Source organism: Salmo trutta, chromosome 38 (genome assembly GCF_901001165.1).
Source record: "Salmo trutta chromosome 38, fSalTru1.1, whole genome shotgun sequence".
NCBI classification, from domain to species: Eukaryota; Metazoa; Chordata; class Actinopteri; order Salmoniformes; family Salmonidae; genus Salmo; species Salmo trutta.
This window is the reverse complement of record NC_042994.1, coordinates 17,131,570-17,150,187: the sequence shown is the minus strand read 5'-3', so window position 1 is coordinate 17,150,187 and position 18,618 is coordinate 17,131,570. Positions and strand designations below refer to the sequence as shown.

Sequence of the window (18,618 nt, the reverse complement as noted above, 5' to 3'; positions counted from 1 at the left end):
AAGATGAGCGAACAAAAGATACTTGGTTTCTAGTCACCGGCTATAGGATTAACAAAAATCCTGTTGACTTGAGTTTTTACATAACCTACATATGTATACACTCCCCTTGAGTATTTACACAGCCCATAAGCGAAGATGACTCACTCCCGACTATTCAAGCGACACTATCTGACGTAACCGTACATGTATCTTTTCATGGAATTTAAAGCTGCTTTGGTCAGAAGCCTATTTCCAGTAAGTGAGTTGCCACAAGGGCATCTTGCAATTTGCAGCAGTGATGAAATGAGTGACTATGACTTGAGCTGCCTATTAGCTTTAGTGACAGTATGTCAGTGCCCGGCCCTCTTGTTCATGCATGCATGTACAGTGAGCTCCAGTGAAAGCATTTTGGGGGTGTGATTCATCAAATATGTCAACTATCTCACCATTTCATTTACCTCACAGTGAGTGCTAAATAATCAAATACATGTCTCTCTTTTCCCCCTCAGCATCTACACGCTCACTCCAGCCAGGCCACACTTTAAATTGAAGGCCTCCGTTACACTAGACTTTCTTTTGGCTTTTAATCCTTTCATGCGAGACCTACCCCCTCTCTCTCTTTTAGCTACTCTCAATAAAGCCAATGGCGATACTGTATCATTCTGAAGTAGCTCCGAGTAGTTCCTTGCCAGGCAAGACAAAAAAAAACCAGAAAGAAAAATACAGTGATGGATGGATGCCCTCGGCGGAGGAGCCAACCTTAAAAAAAAAAACTGCAGTCGTTCATTTCCTGATCCCAGCCTGACGGCCCTCCCTCAGTGTTCTCTCTCGGAGCAGGAGGAGGAAGAGATGGGTAGGGATGGGGTTTCGGGAGCTAATTGGCAACCTTGGCGGTTCGTTATGGAGGGGGGTCTGTTTCAAAATAGTGCCCGGGTGCCAGTCGTACGCTTTTCTATGTGGCGGAACCGGCTCCAGAGAGTCTGTTGTAAGTAAGAGGCCCAAAAGAACTGACCCAGGATCTGCCAAACGTTGACGCAAAACTAAATCTGGAGGATGTATGCAGAAAATAGGAGCCTTAATTGACACCACCTTATTTCTCTGGCAGTTCCATGAAATATGGGTGTCTTGTTTGTCAGATGTAGCAACTTCACAACCCTCTTCCGTTCTCCAACCTGTCCTAAAATTGCTTCAAGTTGCTTACAAGAAACATAATTCTCAGAGTAGAGGTCTCAGTCTCGCCATGCCTCTCCACTCTGCTCCAGTACCATCATGGTTGTTGTGATTAGACCACTGCTACTCTATTGGCGTGTCAAAAGGTAGGCATCCCTCAGGGCTGCATCTTTCATTCAGCTTCATTTTGTTTCCACGTGTAATTACGAGTGATGTGTAACGAGATGCTAATTTCCTGCATGGGCTCTGATTGGGGTTGGGGTTGAAGTCATAAGGCAGTTCTCTGTACAGTCTCAGGTCCGTCTGTCTGTGGGTGGACGGTCGGTCGGGTGAAACATGAGAGGGGAGAGAAACCATGATGACCGCAGGAGCCCTGCAGCCCTGTCTCAACTGGTGCCAGGCCCAAAATAGGAGAGCAGCGCTCGTTCCGCTCACAACTGGCAACCCAGGCCCCCCTCTCTTGCCCCTAGTAGGGACAGAAATACCCCTAGCCCGGACTACTGCTGCCCTTCTGTCACGACTGTTTACCAGCTGTGGCATTGCCATCGCTTTCAGGGCCCTAATGGCCATTATCATTTTCTTTATTTAAATTGTACTACATTCACTTGACTTCCCTTAGTACATGAGTACTAACTGTGTTTCTGGCCTTAACTTTTAACCTTGGCTTTTGTGCTGATTTACACTGAGGTGTTAAGTTTAACTTTGAACCAGTCCAAAGTTCATAACGGGTTCCACTGGTCACAGATGGGAATGCCATATCTTCAGCTCCTGCATTAATTTGAAGGGAATCAGCTGCTTGTGTTGGAGAGTCCTCCGGTTTTTATTCTTGCCATCTGGTTGCAATTATGTCACGCTCTGCCTAACTCGAGGATAACCACCACATTATTGAACAGATGCCAGAGAATGGAGTAGTATGGCGCTCACATCATTCTTTCCTAAATGAGCGTCTGCACACACATATACAGGTGTGCGCATAGCCGCATAACGACCCACGTTTGATAAATCCCTTGATAAAAATTATTATTTCTGCAGATTGCTTATGCTCTATCTGACTAAGTGTTTTGGACGTGTGGCCATGGGTTTGTCTTTGAAGCTCTCTGCTGCAGCATAGTTGTAACCTGTTTGACTAGTTGAAATTTGTCTCCAGTTGTCAATGGAGAAGCTGTTGCCAGAGTGACAGGTGGCCATTGGCTAAAAACAATTTTGAGAGTTTCAGAAAAAGTTGCTGGTTAGATTTCTAAGCATTATAATGGCACAAATAACACTTTGACGTAAAAGTAATACACTTTGATCTACGTTGTACGAGTGATCATTGTCAACACATTTAATTTCCCCAGCAAACAAAAAAATGATGCATTACAATATTGCACTGGCTAATACCAAGATGTCTAACGTTGAATAGCTTGGATGCCTTACATAGTTGTGGTTGCTCACTCACAGCAAGACTCCTTGACAAGAGAATGCTCCCAAGAATAAGCTTTGACTATTTCTCTCAATTACATGTTATCATTATTATTCTGCCTGAAAGCTGCCACCACACAAAATGGGTTTTGTTCTATAGGCTAGCTTAGGATATTTAAACTAGCGCAGCAAAATCCAACATCCATAGATTTTTTGTTTTATTTTAGGCTATTATGTATGTCTGGCCTGGGCAGACACTAGTTGGCGCTATGGATCTCCACTATAGTCTGGGCTTAATGTGCCAAGCCGGGAATACATTCGTGTCCCCTGGCGACCGATTCGTACTAAAAACATTCTCCATTCTGGCTGCAAAGTCTTCGATTTCCTCCTTAACTCGATTTAATGGCTAGAAGGCGTGAAAAAATGTGAATGTGCATACTTTCTTCATGAAACACAATTTTCCACAACCATGCAAGAGTGGCTAAATGCCAATGTTGCCAACTTAGCGACTTTGTCGCTATATTTAGCGGGTATTCAGGCCCCTCTAGCGCCACTTTTTCAAAAAAATGACTAGCGACAAATCTAGTGACTTTTTCTGGTGTCATTGGAGACTTTGAGACTGACGTGAAAGCATGTATTGTTCTTACTCTTCTCAACGAGCAGCGGGTGCTGCAGCGGGTGCTGCCGAGGGCCCCACCCCTGTCCCAAAGCACTCACAGGCGGCCCAGTCCTTTTGCAGCAGTCCCTCCCAGCTGCAGTCAGAGCAGGAGATGTTCACCCCTCCGTGTCCAGACTGCAAATGAATCGCGCACGCGGGAAGCCGCCCCTGGCTGATCCCGCCCTGGCTTACATAAAAAAAAAAACAATTAACCTGAATTAAGGCCAGACTAGTTAGCATAATTTTCTCACATTGCCATTGACAGTTTTTTCTATTGTCTCTTTTTGGTCCATTTAGATTGTTCATGTAGATTGTATTCAAAAAAATGTTAAACGTTATGGTTAAAAATATTCATGTTTTACTGTGACTTGTTGTAGGCTCCTAAGTGGACCATAAGGTTATAAGGTTAAAAACCAAAACAAATTAAGAAAACGAAGCTGGAGTGTCTCTTTTGGGTCACTTTTGCCGGTCCCAAGCCCGGATAAAGGAGGAGGGTTGGAATTGTGACAAAAAAAACAAGAATCGACAGAAGAAATTTAATTTGTAGTTCTTAACATATTTAGGGCGTTTTTTACTCCTTTTTGTCTCTCCCACGATATTATTCCTCTCTCCTACACGTCCATCACAATTACATGCACATGGCCAATTATGCAAATTAGGTGATGGCGTCATTTAGCGACTTTTAGGACAGCCAATAGCTACTTTCCTTACTGAGGAGTTTGGCAACACTGCTAAATGCTAGTCCCAGATGTTGCATATCGCATTCAGCTAATCAGGTTGCAGCAGTCTGTTTTCTCACACCTAACCTAACTAATGTACCTAGCAAGCTAACGTAGCTAGCTAGCTAGCTACAGTTACCCATAGCTAGCTAGTTTTATAGTTTGGTCATTCATTCCAATAAATTCCCCAAAATATATTTATGGAGCTAGCTACGTTTTATTGGGTCCTCACTACAAGAATAAGACAATTTTCCAACGCTAAAATCAGTGTCATCTATATATATTTTCTAGCAAGCTAATTTAATAATTTTGTCTGACATGCCGAAAATGCAGTCGTGTGGATTACATTTGACACTTCGCGGCCACTGGAGTGTTACTACAGTTTGCGTTGAATTGTGGTTCATATCAACCTCACAAGTGATCAAAGTCCTTCACTTGCTACGTCGAGCTAAATCGATGGCCAAGTGGGCAACGTCGTTAGTGAATTAGACCTGCATCCGGTTTCGACGTGGATTCCCCAAGGGAAAGTGGCTACCCGGATGGCTGAGGAGGTAAAAATATAGTGTTTGGAATGCAGCCCTGGTCTGATAGTTTCGAAATAAAAGTTGTACACACTGAACATAGTTTTAAATTACATGTATTGGATTTCTTGGCATGAACTGGTTTACAGAACATTGTTCACAGTTTTAATACAACATGTTAAACATTTGTGAAGTGAAATTATAAAGTTAAAACGAGATTTAGAGTAGAATACATGTTTTACCACCGATACAATATGCAATTTAGTTAGGTATGTGGGTGTGGTGGTAAGTGTCATAGGAGTCAGGGATCAGTCCAGGGCACGCCAAGTAGTCAGCAGCACGACCCGGTGGGCTTGAGACAGGCAAAGCCAGGAGGAATCATCAGGCCAGGGTGTCCATAGGCATAGAGAGAGAGAGAGAAATAGGGTGATTAGTAAGAGCATTCAGATCTAATTTGTTATATTTTTTCATTATTAATTACACCTTTCAGATTGCACACATGAACATATCATTTAATAAACCTGTAAACGAAACAATCATTACGTTAATTGCATATTGCATCTGTGTACAAAAATACATTATACTCAATCAAATTGTAACTTTATAATTTCACTTCATAGACGGAATAATGATCAGTGAATGATTTCATGCCAACAAATCCAATACGTCATTTAAAACTATGTTCAGTTAGCACAACTTTTATTTTGAAACTATCCTTGTTTCTTTTACGCTGCTATGTTAGGGGTGGAAAAAAACAGACTGCTTCAACCTGATTGGCTGAATGTGATACGCTACATCTGAGTCTAACGTTAAGCCACTTTAGCATGGCGGTGGGAAATGGTGTTTCAAAAAGAAAGTACGCATATTTTCCCCGTTTTTGTAGCCTTGACATTAAATCGTGTTAAGGAGGATATCGAAGCCTCTGCAGCCTGGATAGAGAATGTTTTAAGCACAGACCGTTTTCACCGGGGGACACTATAGTGTATTACCGGCTGGGCACATTAAAGCCCAGACGATAGTGGAGATCCATAGCGCCCACTAGTGGCTTCCCAAGCTACATGGGGGCGAGGCGTGTGCCACCGTACCAGTCAACACTGTCAGTTCAGAGCGTAATTTCACTTTACGTCATTCCTAGCCAGTGTAGTTGTAGGTCTATCCGCGGAGAAAAAAAGAGCTCCGGCAGTGCCTGTCCTGCTGTTCAGTGAACGGTAGTTGTCTGTGACTAGACTCATCGGTCTCCTCGACAGCTCGCCATTGTGTAGAGCTCCACGGCTATTTTGGAGAACCGCGGCGGGGAAATGAAAGTATAGACGGCGAGGAGTTCGATGTCTGGTGTTCCTCGTTGTAGATCCTCTGTTCTTGGCGTCAATTTGACCCCGATGCAGGATTTGAAACCCTTGCTGGAACTACATGTGGTAAGTTTGACTGCGTTGCATTCACCAATGTTAGGATTATTTAAACACGCTTCAACATGGAATAATTATGCTTTGATTTACGTAGAAATGAATTATTGGCCGTTATTTACCTGTTTGCCATTCTCTTTTAAAAAAAAGAAGCATTTTTGTCGCATTTTGTTGCTGTGTCTGGAGTCTGGAGAGAGAAAGCACCTCGGTCTGAGTGTCTTTTTTTTGTTACATTTAGCTACTTGTCTGTTATAGTGTTGCATGTGGAAGGAGGCCCTAATGCTCGAAACGGGAACGTAATATTGTTTTTAAGTCTGCAGTTCAGTGAAGAGCCGACTGAGTACTTTGTGGCAGGTGGCGGTGAGCAGGCTATGGCGCCCCCATCACAGCCATAGGGGCTATCTGTGGCGTATGCCTTTGGAGGTCAAGGACAGCTGTTGTGACAGCTACAGTAATACGTCAGTGACAGTTCATACAGTGAATTGATCCAACACGCGTTTTGGCATGACAGAGAACCCAAAACCATTCCATTTAGAAGATGTCTCAATAAATACAATCGTTGTTAGTAGGTTAGTCACCCATACGATTTCCCGCAGTCGTAGTGCTCCGGTAGTGGGAATGTCTGAATAATGTTTTTCTGACATTTTGAAAGAGCAAGTGACACCCACGCGTGACTTAGTTTCGTTTCAAATGCTAGAGCCATGTCATTACCAACAGTGATCATAGGGCCTTGGCTACAAAACAACTTTTTGGTGGCATGTAGGGAGTGGGAGGAGGGACTTCACACCAATATAACTTTGTTCACTGAAAACGTTGCCGTTCATGTGGGTCCCAGTACAATTGCTACTTTGTAAGTACAGGAGCGTTATGTAACGTTGCATATTTATTTTTTGAACATTTGAGACTTGCCCGTAGCTTTGTTGTGACTCATCAGGTATTGATTTGATCATCACATTGTAGTTGTTGTTTGAGTGACTCATTGTCACCTTTTGACAGGAATGTGATGAGCGATAGTTTCTGGAAGCTAAACCAGTAGTTTAGAAAATAGAAACCATACATGCCTTTTCAAACTGTTTAGGCTAAAAGTTAATGAGTACGCCATACTTACAGACTTGACTGGGGGAATGGGGCCTCTGAATTAATCTGATACAGCCCTCTGGCTTTGTTTTACTGTTTTTTTTTTTTTTTAAAGCTTTTAACTACTGCTGTGAAGACTTCCAAATAGTTTAGCACTGGTTCAGAGATGTGGGAGGCAAAAAGGGCTAGTTCTGGCTGCTGCCTTGTAGGAACCTAACAGTGCAAAGTGTTATTTGCATTTCGTCTGCAGGGCTGAGTGACATTCATATTTGCACAGGGAAATATGGATGTTTTTGTTGTAGAGTTCCGTTGCATGCATTGGAAACGATTGTCGTCTCAGAGGCCTAATGCAACATTTCCTTCATTTGATTTAATAATGATAAAGATTTTAACGTGTGCGTGAATTGCCCATAAAAACACCACCGAATTGGAGTGAGGCATTAATAAAATATGAAAAAGAATAGTAAGAAATCCACCAAAGGGCTACCAACATGCAACGATCAACCACAAGGAATCTGCACAGATTTGCAAGTAGGCACACAGTCCACACTACTAGACTCAGCATTCCATCTCCGTGACTAAAGTCCACCTTTGCTTCCTTGACTCTGTCTGCTCTGGTTTCCAGTAAACACTATTCGTTCCTCTTTTTCTTCTACTATGCGAGCAGGAGGGCTGAAGTTCACCTAAATATTTCAGCAAATTGGCTCTGAAATCCCCTTCTTGGTGATCAATCAAAATAACTCTCCGTAACTCTGCATCTCTTCCAAACAAGCTTAGGTCCGTCCAAAATGGCACCCTATCCCCTGTATAGTCAGATTATTTTGACCAAGGCCCTAGTCTAAAGTAGTGCACTATATAGAGTGCCGTTTCAGACGCAGTTGGAGTCTCTTCCGAACAAGCCCATTAAATCAGTGCTACAAGAATCCACTTGCCTGCTGGAGAAACCAAGGCAAACAATCCTAATGCCAGGCCAGCCCGGCTTCTGAGTGTGGTTTCTCGCATGACCAGAGCCCAACAGTGAACCTTGTCTTTCAACCTGGCATAAAATTATTATCTTCCAGGAACCTTTTTGGGCAAAATTGAGGCCGAGAATGCTTGCATTCCAAATATGAATGTTTAACTTCCACTGCAATCTTGAAGGACTTGGAAGTCTGACAGAACTTTTTAAAGAAATAGTGTGGGAAATAGAATGATTAGGCTTGTTGATGAATGAGGGTTGCGATCTCCGGTGCAGGCTGCACTGTGCCATTGAGAAAGGTGCAGGATCTGGAATTGCTCTTCCAGCCTAAGTGTGCACGGCAGAGTTTGTATTAGAAATCGGTGTACAACCGAGACCTTCCGCAAGATGACGATGCCTGCTGAGTATGTAAGGCATGCAGCTGCCTGCTACCACCCCCCCAAAAAAAGGTAATAATCCAATGACATTTTGACCTTGTCCCAGATGGGGCTCTACAAATCCCTGGCACTTCATGGAAGCACACACTGAAATAACATTACTGAATAATTATCAATAACATGTGGACGGATTCTGGGTCCTATTCACTAGGAAGCAAACGGGGAGGGATTGCTTGAGCTTGTCCAATAAGAAAGTCCTGTTTTTAGTTTTTTTTCTTCCAGTTAAAGCACGTTGTGCTACGGTGTGCGCTAATGAATACGACCCTGGTGTATCGGAACACAGAGATCTTGGGAGAACCAAGAAGTTCATGTTGGGACATGAGTTTGAAGTGGTCATGTGCTCAAGGGGTGGACATTGGGACGAGGCAATCTGAGTGTAATCTGAGTGCCATCGCGGTAAGCCTGCTGTGAGTATGGAGTGAAAGAAAGCCTTCTGTGTGGCTGGAATGCTGTTGTAATCAGACACTTTTGTGTTGTTTTTGTTAAAGGAAGGTGTGTTCCTATATTGCTGCTCTCTTTTTTTCTCTTCTCTCTCAACTCTCCCTTTTACCTTCCTTTCCTCTGTCTTTCCCCGTCTGCCAAAATCCCCTATCAGTCTTCTCTATTCTCTGTCTCTCTCTCTCTCTCTCTGCATCTCTCAACCGTCTTCAGACAGTGTCAGCAGATGGCAGCGTCGAAGGGCCCCACGTGTGAAAGGAATAAGTGAACGGAGTAGGGGTGGAATAGGGGGCGGATGAATCATTTTATTGAGTGGGGGAGGTATGTGGAGGCTTAGTATTTGCAGCGAGGGAACTACTACAAAATGTAGCCTAGCTACATCAAAGTAGTGCACTAGTGAATAAGGGGCCATTTTGGATGCACTCCATGTGTGCACTGCGCACACACACACACACACACAAGTTGCTCTCACCTCCACTTCCATATCCAAGCAGCAGCACCAGCTGCAATAGTGATGGCAGCCTGAGTGGAGAAACATTTTGGTTCTTTCTTTCCTCCCTTGCTTGTCCCTCCTCCCTACCTCATCCATACCTCCTCCCTCTCTCTCCCTGGATTCCCAGCTGACTGTGTTCGTCATGGTAACAGGCGAGTGTGGAGCTATCCCCAGCCACGCGCATGCACTTCCCTCACACACGCCCTGGGGGGGTTTGGTGTGTTCAGAGTCCAAGTTGGCGTGTGTGGCTCTAAGCAAAGCCGACGCACTAAAACCCTCTCTCTTTCTCACACACAAACCCTCTCACTCACTCACACACACACAGCAATGTTCTCTACAAGAACCCGGTTTGGAAATGGGATAGTGAATCTCTTTCCCTCTGGCTTTCATCACGGTAGCACACGTTACAACGGACTGAAAGGGGCGAGTCTCTCGCAGGCTGTGCAGTAGTTTATGTAGCAGGGTAGAGTTACACGTACCAGTGAGACAATGCACTGCAGGAGAGGTGTGCTCTGTGCTCCATCTTAGGTGACAGTTTGGGAGGCATTCTCGTGCGGGCAGTTCCCAAACTAGGCCCCTGATATGAAAATGGGGCCGTGGGAGAATTTCCCAAATCCTGAAAAAAAATTAAAAAATCAGAATTTAAAAAAATATGTGTGTGTGTGTGTGTGTTGTCTTTATCTCGATCATTGTAATGTAGTTTACCTTTAAAAACCTAAATGAAAAAATGATTCAAATCCAAAAGATAAAATTCAACCAGATAGCGCTGCACTTGAATCATTCCATGGTGAATGGCTAGGCACGCTACTCTATGAAACCACACACTACTGCAGACTTTGATATTACCGGCCGCAATTGATATGGTGAAAAGAGTGTGTGAGGGCTGAGATGACCATGCATTGACTTTTTCTGTTCGCTGTACATGTAGTGGGATGTCATTCATAAGGACATATTGTTGTGTCTCGTGATTCCCGAGTATGAAACGGCGCAGGGTGTGTTAAGTGTGCTGCGTGGCTATATTGACGAAAAACAGGTTCCATGGGATTGAATGATGGACTTTTGCATAGATGGGGGCGCCGTCTATGGAGGGCAGGCCTCTGTACTCTAGTGCCGAGGCCTACCCTCTGCCGTATAGACGCATTGTATGATACACCGAGAGCAACTGGCGGCAAAAGAGCTGAGCACAGAAATCAGAGATGTACTGCAGCAGGTTGATTTATAAAATACATCAAACCACATTCACTGCGCACACGCCTGTTCACAAAACTGTGGAGATATGAGATCAGAGCATGACAACGTTCTATTTCACATTGAGGCTTGGCTATTGAGGGGGAGTGTTGGAAAGATTTTTTTCGCATTGAGAGAGGAACTGTTGTCATTCACAGTGGATGTAAAAGAAAACAGACTTGGTTGACTTTCTGTGTAATGAAAAGAGTGTCTCCTTGTCGTTGTAACAGACATATTTGGGAAACTGAACACAAGCATGCAGGGGAAATACAAAAACATTCGACATATCAGTGGATTCAGAGAGAACTATTATTATTGGAGAGCGAGGGGGGAACAAAAAAAATGCGTGGGAAACTGTATTTGAACGGTCATCCGTCTCAGAATACCAGCTCGGGAACTCTGGACCTCTTTCTAGAGCTCCGACTGTCCGACCTGAAGATACTGACGTCATGATTTTCCCTCCATATTTCTCAAGAGTTCCCAGTTGAAAGCACTATCAACGCTCTCGTCTCGATTAAAATCAAATGTCGGTCCAGGTTGGCTGTGACAGCAGAGATAGGTGGTGTTGAGAAGATTCATTATGTCAGACAAATGATCAATTGACTGACATGGCCCCAAATAAAAAAGTAAACATTGGATATGAATTACAACAACAAACAATTCCCATGGTTGGGGTCCTGAAAATGTTCAGATATCAAAATGGGGTCATGAACCCAAAAAGTTTGGTAACCCCTGGCCTAGTGCGTATGATACTGAGGTACTATCTTTCCCTCCTTGTTTTCTGACCTCCATCTGTTTCTCATCTCAGAAAGACAAGCTGACGATAAATAAGGGAGGTGAGTGAAGGAGTTGGAATGGATATGAGGACAGAAACTACACCTCGATGATAATTATCTATACATTTTACTCCTTTCCTACCTAGTTTGCAATAGGTAGGACAGGGGGCCCTGTTGTGTTGTGTTGTGTGTCTGTAAATGTCTAAAGAAATTAGACAATCCCACAGGTGAAGAAGCCGGATGTGGAGGTCCTGGGCTGGCGTGGTTACACGTGATCGTGAAGCCAGTTGGACGTACTGATTATCTTGGCAAAGGAGAAATGGTCACTAACAGGGATGTAAACAAATTTGCGCACCAAATTTGAGCGAAATAAGCTTTTTTTTTTGCGTATTGAAAACTTCGGGGATATTTTATTTTCGCTCATGAAACATGGGACCGAGGCTTTTTACATGTTGCGTTTTTATATTTTTGTTCTGTGTGTGTGTGTGTGTGTGTATGGTATGTATGTATGTATGTATGGTATGTATGTAAGAGAGATAGATATCTCTATCTCTTACATACATACTGAACAAAAATATAAAACGCAAATAGTAAAGTCTTGGTCCCATGTTTCATGAGCGGAAATAAAATATCCCTGACCATTTCTCCTTTGCCAAGATAATCTGTGTGTGTATATACAGTTGAAGTGGGAAGTTTACATACACTTAGGTTGGAGTCATTAAAACTAGTTTTTCAACCACTCCACAAATTTCTTGTCAAAGGCCTACCTTCAAACTCAGTGCCTCTTTGCTTGACATCATGGGAAAATCTAAAGAAATCAGCCAAGACCCCTTGTGCAACTGCACAAGGGGACAAAGATTGTACTTTTTGGTGAAATGTCCTCTGGTCTGATGAAACAAAAATAGAACCGTTTGGCCATAATGACCATGGTTATGTTTGGAGGAAAAATGGGGAGGCTTGCAAGCCGAAGAATACCATCCCAACCGTGAAGCACGGGGGTGGCAGCATCATGTTGTGGGGGTGCTTTGCTGCAGGAGGGACTGGTGCACTTCACAAAATAGATGGTATCATGAGGGAGGACAATTATGTGGATATATTGAAGCAACATCTCAAGACATCAGTCAGGAAGTTAAAGCTTGGTCGCAAATGGGTCTTCCAAATGGACAATGACCCCAAGCATACTTCCAAAGTTGTGGCAAAATGGCTTAAGGACAACAAAGGCAAGGTATTGGAGTGGCCATCACAAAGCCCTGACCTCAATCCTATACAAAATTTGTGGGCAGAACTGAAAAAGCGTGTGTGAGCAAGGAGGCCTACAAACCTGACTGTTACACCAGCTCTGTCAGGAGGAATGGGCCAAAATTCACAAAACCTATTGTGGGAAGGTTGTGGAAGGCTACCCGAAAAGTTTAAAGGCAATGCTACCAAATACTAATTGAGTGTATGTAAACTTCTGACGCACTGGGAATGTGATGAAAGAAATCAAAGCTGAAATAAATCATTCTCTACTATTATTCTGACATTTCACATTCTTAAAATAAAGTGGTGATCCTAACTGACGTAAGACAGGGAATTTTTACTAGGATTAAATGTCAGGAATTGTGAAAAACTGAGTTTAAATCTATTTGGCTGAGGTGTATGTAAACTTCCGACTTCAACTGTGTGTATGTATGTATGTTAAAATAAAAAGCCCAAATGTGACCATTTTGAGCGTAAATCGATAAAACAGCAGGGCCATTTCTGCCTGTTTTCTATGCTGTGTCCGGGCAGGAAGTCAGTTTCCTGTGCTGACACGTCTGTTAGCGCCGTATTCTGATTGAGTCAGGTGGTTCAGTTGGGAACTTGCTTGTGTCCCAAATGGCTCCCTATTTAGTGTAGTACTTTTGACTAGGGCCCATAGAGCTCTGGTCAAAAGTAGTGCACTACATAAGGAATGGGGTGCCATTTGGGACTCTTGCCCTTTGTCAGAGCTTGCTGCCACCCACCTAGTCAGCTGACGCCGCCTCACATGCTAGCTGGTCAGCTGACACCAAAACCCCCTCCTGCCCCCCCCACCCCATACACTGACGCTGAGCGTGTGTTCGCTGCTTGCTCCTTTCATTTCTTGTCACTGTTTGCGAGGAAGCCCCCCTGCTTCCAGGAAGCTCGTGTTGTAGTTTGAGTGAGAAGTGGATTTTTTCCACTTATATTGCTGATAAAACTATGAACGAGGGCTTTTCCTCTCACAGATGTTTGTTCATTTTTAAACACTCATATCACATACACATACAAGTGTAACTGTGATCTCTCACTTCGTTTTGATGTGGTATGTCTCCCAGCAGTCATTCTTTCACACAGCTGTCTCTGACTACTACTCACTCTTTCACATATGAAGTAAAAGCAACCATGTATATTTTTCTCCTGACACCTTGTTTCTGGTCTTTCCCACAGATATATGTTGGGTAACGGTGTGAAGCGCAAACTGGATGAGGACGGCCTGGAGGAGGGCAAGGCGCTCTTCACATCAGCGGCCGGCGCCGCGGGCAGCCACTCAAGGGTTAACTACACGCTGCAGCGCCAGACGGTGCTAAACATCTCCTTGATGAAGCTGTATGGGCCGCCGCGGACGCCCGCCACCGAGCCAGCCCTTCAGCGCCGCGTGCTCATCAACAACGTCATCCGCCGCATCCACCACGAGTTCAAAGAGGAAGGCGGTGCGGGGCTGCGCGCACACTTCTTCGCCGTCCCGCCGCCGGCGCCGAACATCACCGAGGACGAGAGCTACCACGAAGCTCCGACATCTGCATTCGGCGGCGTCCTCTCCCCGCCCCTCTCGCCACTGTCGTCGCTGGACTCTGGTTTGACCCCGGCCTCGCTCCTGGACGATGACCCGCCACTGTTCTTCGCCTTGCCGCCGTCCTCACCCCACCCCCTGGGTCACCACCCTGTCTCGCTGAGACCGTCAGAGCCTGTCTCGCCTCCTGCCAAGGACAGCTTCTCCTCAGCTTTGGAGGAGATCGAGGAGCTGTGCCCCATCGCGGTGACAACCTCTACTACCTCCTCCCTACCTTTGTCTCCTCCACCTTCACCCCAGCCCCCACCCTCTCTACCAGCAGGGATGGACATGAAAGAGGAAGGGAGGACATACAGCCCAAAGGACAAGGAGTCGCTCTTGCTGGACGAAAGCCAGGCTGCAAAAAACGTGTTGGCAGACCCTCCCGGCACCCCCGCAGACATATCGCCCTCCTCCGGGGGCTTCCTCACTGACTTTGCCCTGGACGACATTCTATTCACGGACATCGACACCTCCATGTATGACTTTAACCTCCCCTGCGGCGCCTCTTCAATACCGCCGAACTTGGGGGTGTCCAAAACGACCCCCATGGTCACTGCGGACGACCTGGTCAAGACTCTGTCCAGTTACAGTGGGGGAGGGGCGGGCTCTCCCCCTCTGGCCCAAAACCAGCCCTTCAAAATGGACCTGGCTGAGCTCGACCACATTATGGAAGTCCTGGTGGGGTCTTGACTGACATCGGAGTCGTGTTCAATAGGCACAAAAAGGAGGAAAACTGAATGAAACGGCAAGTCGCTTGTCCAATAAGAAATGCTCATTTACATTTTCCGTTTTGTTACGGTGTGCCCTTAATGAACACGACAAACCGGATAAAAAGTGCCGTAGGCGGCGAAATATTAAACTTATTTTTTATTTTTTTCAATGTCCGGAAATTGTAAGAGAGACTTCACCAGAGACGTTTTAACTAAACTGTGCATGCGTTGTGCTCGCCTTTCCAAAATGGAAACAAAATTTTGAATATACTGTATGGAATGCATTGATTTGATTGCAATTTGAGTGCCTTTTGTCTGTACTATTACCCTGTTCCTTGATTTCTATTGCTTTTTTTGTCATTTTTTTTTTTTTGTCAACACAGCCATACATTTTTTTTCTCTTCTCCAAATGCGAAGATATATCTTTTGCATACAGCACCATGGGTATACACTGATGCGTCCAAATTGAGGGTACTTTAACAATATTTTGTATATGGACAGCTTATCAATGTTATTGAATTTTTCATAGGCCTCATTCAAGTTTTTTTTTTTTCTTCTATATTTTAATGTATTATTCATAATTTGTTAGTTGAATTTATCATACTGCTGTGTATGAGCTTTCAACTCTCTATTTGTAGACGGACTACGTTTCCTTTTCCTGTATGGCATGTTTTGAATTTGCTCAATTGATCTGACTCAAAAGGATATCAAGTGAAATACAAGGGTAACCTTGCAAGGTCTTTTTTAGTTCAGTTCAAACACAATTGCAGACATCAAGAAATTTTTGAAAATAATTTGTACTAAGTGATTATGAAGTTATTTATTATTAATTTCTGGTGTACACATATTTATTCAAACATGACACTAACATTTGAGTTGTACAGAACATGCAGTCAAATTCTGCCAAGAAATGCTGTGTAATATATTTGACCCTTGTTTTGTTTTTCAGGGAAGTGAATGGCGGTAGTCAGTATCTCTGGTGTTTGGCAATCGATCAGTCGGGAAACCGTTAGCCAACAACTCTGTCAGTGATGACTTTATTAATCCAAAGCCTTTAAAACAAAGCATTTCTCGTCAGTCAGTGGCAAAAAAATGTATGCTGCTTACTGTTCTTTGCATTATTGTTTATTATTCTTATTAAAAAAAATGGAAGCAAAATGTGGTCATTTCCAGTCATCTCGCCGATTTTTAAGTTGACCTGTTTTCAAGAACTGGCTGTATTTTAACACTGACCTTGAATCTGTGCCTTGTTCTATGCAATATGTGTTAATTGGTCTGAAATATCTGATTATTTTTATGTATAAATGTGCATACGACTTCAATGCAGTTATACTTTTTGTAGATTTATTTTATACAATAAATGAAACGTCAACAATTCTCAGCCTGTTCATATGTCCCATTTGAATTAATACTCACTCAATAACCCTCAAACTCAACTCTGGACCTCATATCCAGTTCCACTGCTTTTTATTTGAATTGTTCCCCTCTAATTAGGGAGTGACTTAGATCTGGGACACCAGGTGTGTGTAATCAATGATCAGGTAGAACAGAACCAGCAGGCTCTGGACCTCGTAAGATAAGAGTTGAATACCTTTGCTCTAAAATGTGCCCATGACTACTAGTGGCCTGTGCTGATATGCCACAGTCTGGCCACCCTCCATTGTCAGGTTATACTATCAAAGGTACTCTGAGGTAATTTCCTGTTTGGAGTTGATAAAGGGCCTGGCTAGTCTGCACTCCTTGGTTCAAGACTTCTGGATGCCATGGGAGAATCTCAATTGCATTTCCTTTAGGGTTTTCTCATTTGGGCAAAAGTCTGTCCTCTGTGACCCGGAAACCGATGTGGTGGTGTGGTTCGAATGTGTGATATCAGTGTATCCCACAACAGAAGCGTTATCTGCCACAAGCCCTTTGAATCAGCTGTTGATTGTCGGAATAGAAAATCATGCACGTTTAAAAACTATGCTATTGTTTTATCAATAAAATGACACACGAGTTAAGGACCATCTCATTTCAAACAAGCACATTTCTGTCGACGCTACCTCATTACTTTTGAAAAATGTCAAAAGGAGGTGAGAAGACACAGGAATTGAGCAAAGGCCCTTGACTCCTGTCCTTTTCAAAACCCCTTTGAGGAGGTGAGGGGGTTGGACCTGGTCGTTTGTTCTGCTCCTCCACATCAAACCGGATTGAACCCATGTGGGACCCAAGTCGCTTTGACGGACCTTTTTGATTTCTTTAATATACTTGCCATCACCCCAGGTGGTCAGCATTGCCGGTCAAAGTTCAGAAACTAAGCTGCCTGCCTCAAGGTACATACCTAATCACCTGTCCATGCTTACTCTTACTTGCATGTCTTCTGTACACAGGTTATGGACTATTTTGGGCAGTCCTTGGACCCCTAGACATACCAAGCATTGGATTTTCAGTAGTCTGGCTAACTACGTCTAAAACAAGCTGGCTGGAGTCCTGGCCCCAAGTCCAGTGTGTTGTGTCCTCTTCGTAATGGCTGGAGTCCTGGCCCCAAGTCCAGTGTGTTGTGTCCTCTTCGTAAGACCACACTGCTACCCATACTTTCCCTTTCAGAACTACTGTGACCAAGCCCATGAATTAAAACCGTATATGAAAATGGTTTCTCTAGGCCTGGTTTTAAATGAGGCCCACTTAATGGAGAAGAGTTTTAAGGAATTAATAAATATAAAATGCACAAGAGACAAGTTTGTATGAATATGAATTCCTTGTGAAGTAATGAAGCATGAAGGACCACTAAGCACTTTCTCTTAAATTATTTTAATTTCTTGTGTACACTAAAAGTAAATTTACACACTTAGTCTGAAAAGAACCCGGACATGCATGTTAACCTTTTCACAGGCTCTTCAAGTCATTCATTTTTTCCATAGGAATTTTCCCCATACATTTTACAGTCCATAGTACACAGTCTAAAGCCACAGTGAACTATGATTACATCCATTTTATCTTTACAATGTGCAAAATCCTCCTGGGAACAGGTTGACAGTGGTATAACAAAAGAAAATTGGTAGAGAATGTCAGCAAAACAAACAAAAAAAACTTCATAAGTGTATAACCAGACACATGGAAGCAGAAATTGGTCCCTTATTCCCTTGTAATGTAGGCTGACCTTCACTCAGACCAGCTATACTGATATAACGATTGAAATTATATGAATGACTATCTGTCAGTGGTTTAAACCATGATTCCCCTCTTTTTACCACCCGTCCACAAAACAGAATAAAGCTCTAAGAATAGAATTCAACACAAAACGCAGTCGTCTGTGACATAGCGCCATTTTCATGGCCGTTGGGACTACACCAATGGGAGACATAATAAAAACTGGCTACAGTTAAATCGCTTAACGAATGAGCATACATTAACAGCGCAGTTTTAGCCATGGGTTAAGAATCAAATCTAGGCCTTACGTAAAAGGACAAAAAAAAAAGAAGACATTAACACAACAGGGGAAAAAAGCATTCAGCTGGATTTCGTAGGTAGTGTGGTTTCAAGTCACACACACACACACGTGTGTATATATACACACACTGAGTGAACAAAACATTAGGAACACCTGCTCTGTACATGATAGACTGACCAGGTGAAAGCTATGATCCCTTATTGATGTCACTTGTTAAATCCACTTCCATCAGTGTAGATGAAATGTTAAAGAAGGATTTTTAAGCCTGGAGACAATTGAGACATGGATTGTGTATATGGGTGCCAGTCAACTTGACAACTGTGGGATGCATTGGGCCAGCATCCCTGTGGAACGCTTTCGACACCTTGTAGAGTCCATAACCCGACGAATTGAGGCTCTTCTGAGG

General features: G+C 43.6%; 1 protein-coding gene across 1 annotated transcript; it reads left to right on the top strand.

Moving 5' to 3' along the window:
• The first annotated feature begins 5,151 nt into the window (after window positions 1–5,151).
• Window positions 5,152–16,159, top strand: LOC115177863 (SERTA domain-containing protein 2). Its single transcript, XM_029738856.1, has 2 exons — window positions 5,152–5,863; window positions 13,688–16,159. Exon 2 carries the CDS (start codon window positions 13,692–13,694, stop codon window positions 14,760–14,762), a length of 1,071 nt encoding a protein of 356 aa, XP_029594716.1. The 5' UTR covers window positions 5,152–5,863; window positions 13,688–13,691; the 3' UTR covers window positions 14,763–16,159.
• The last annotated feature ends 2,459 nt before the right edge of the window (window positions 16,160–18,618 follow it).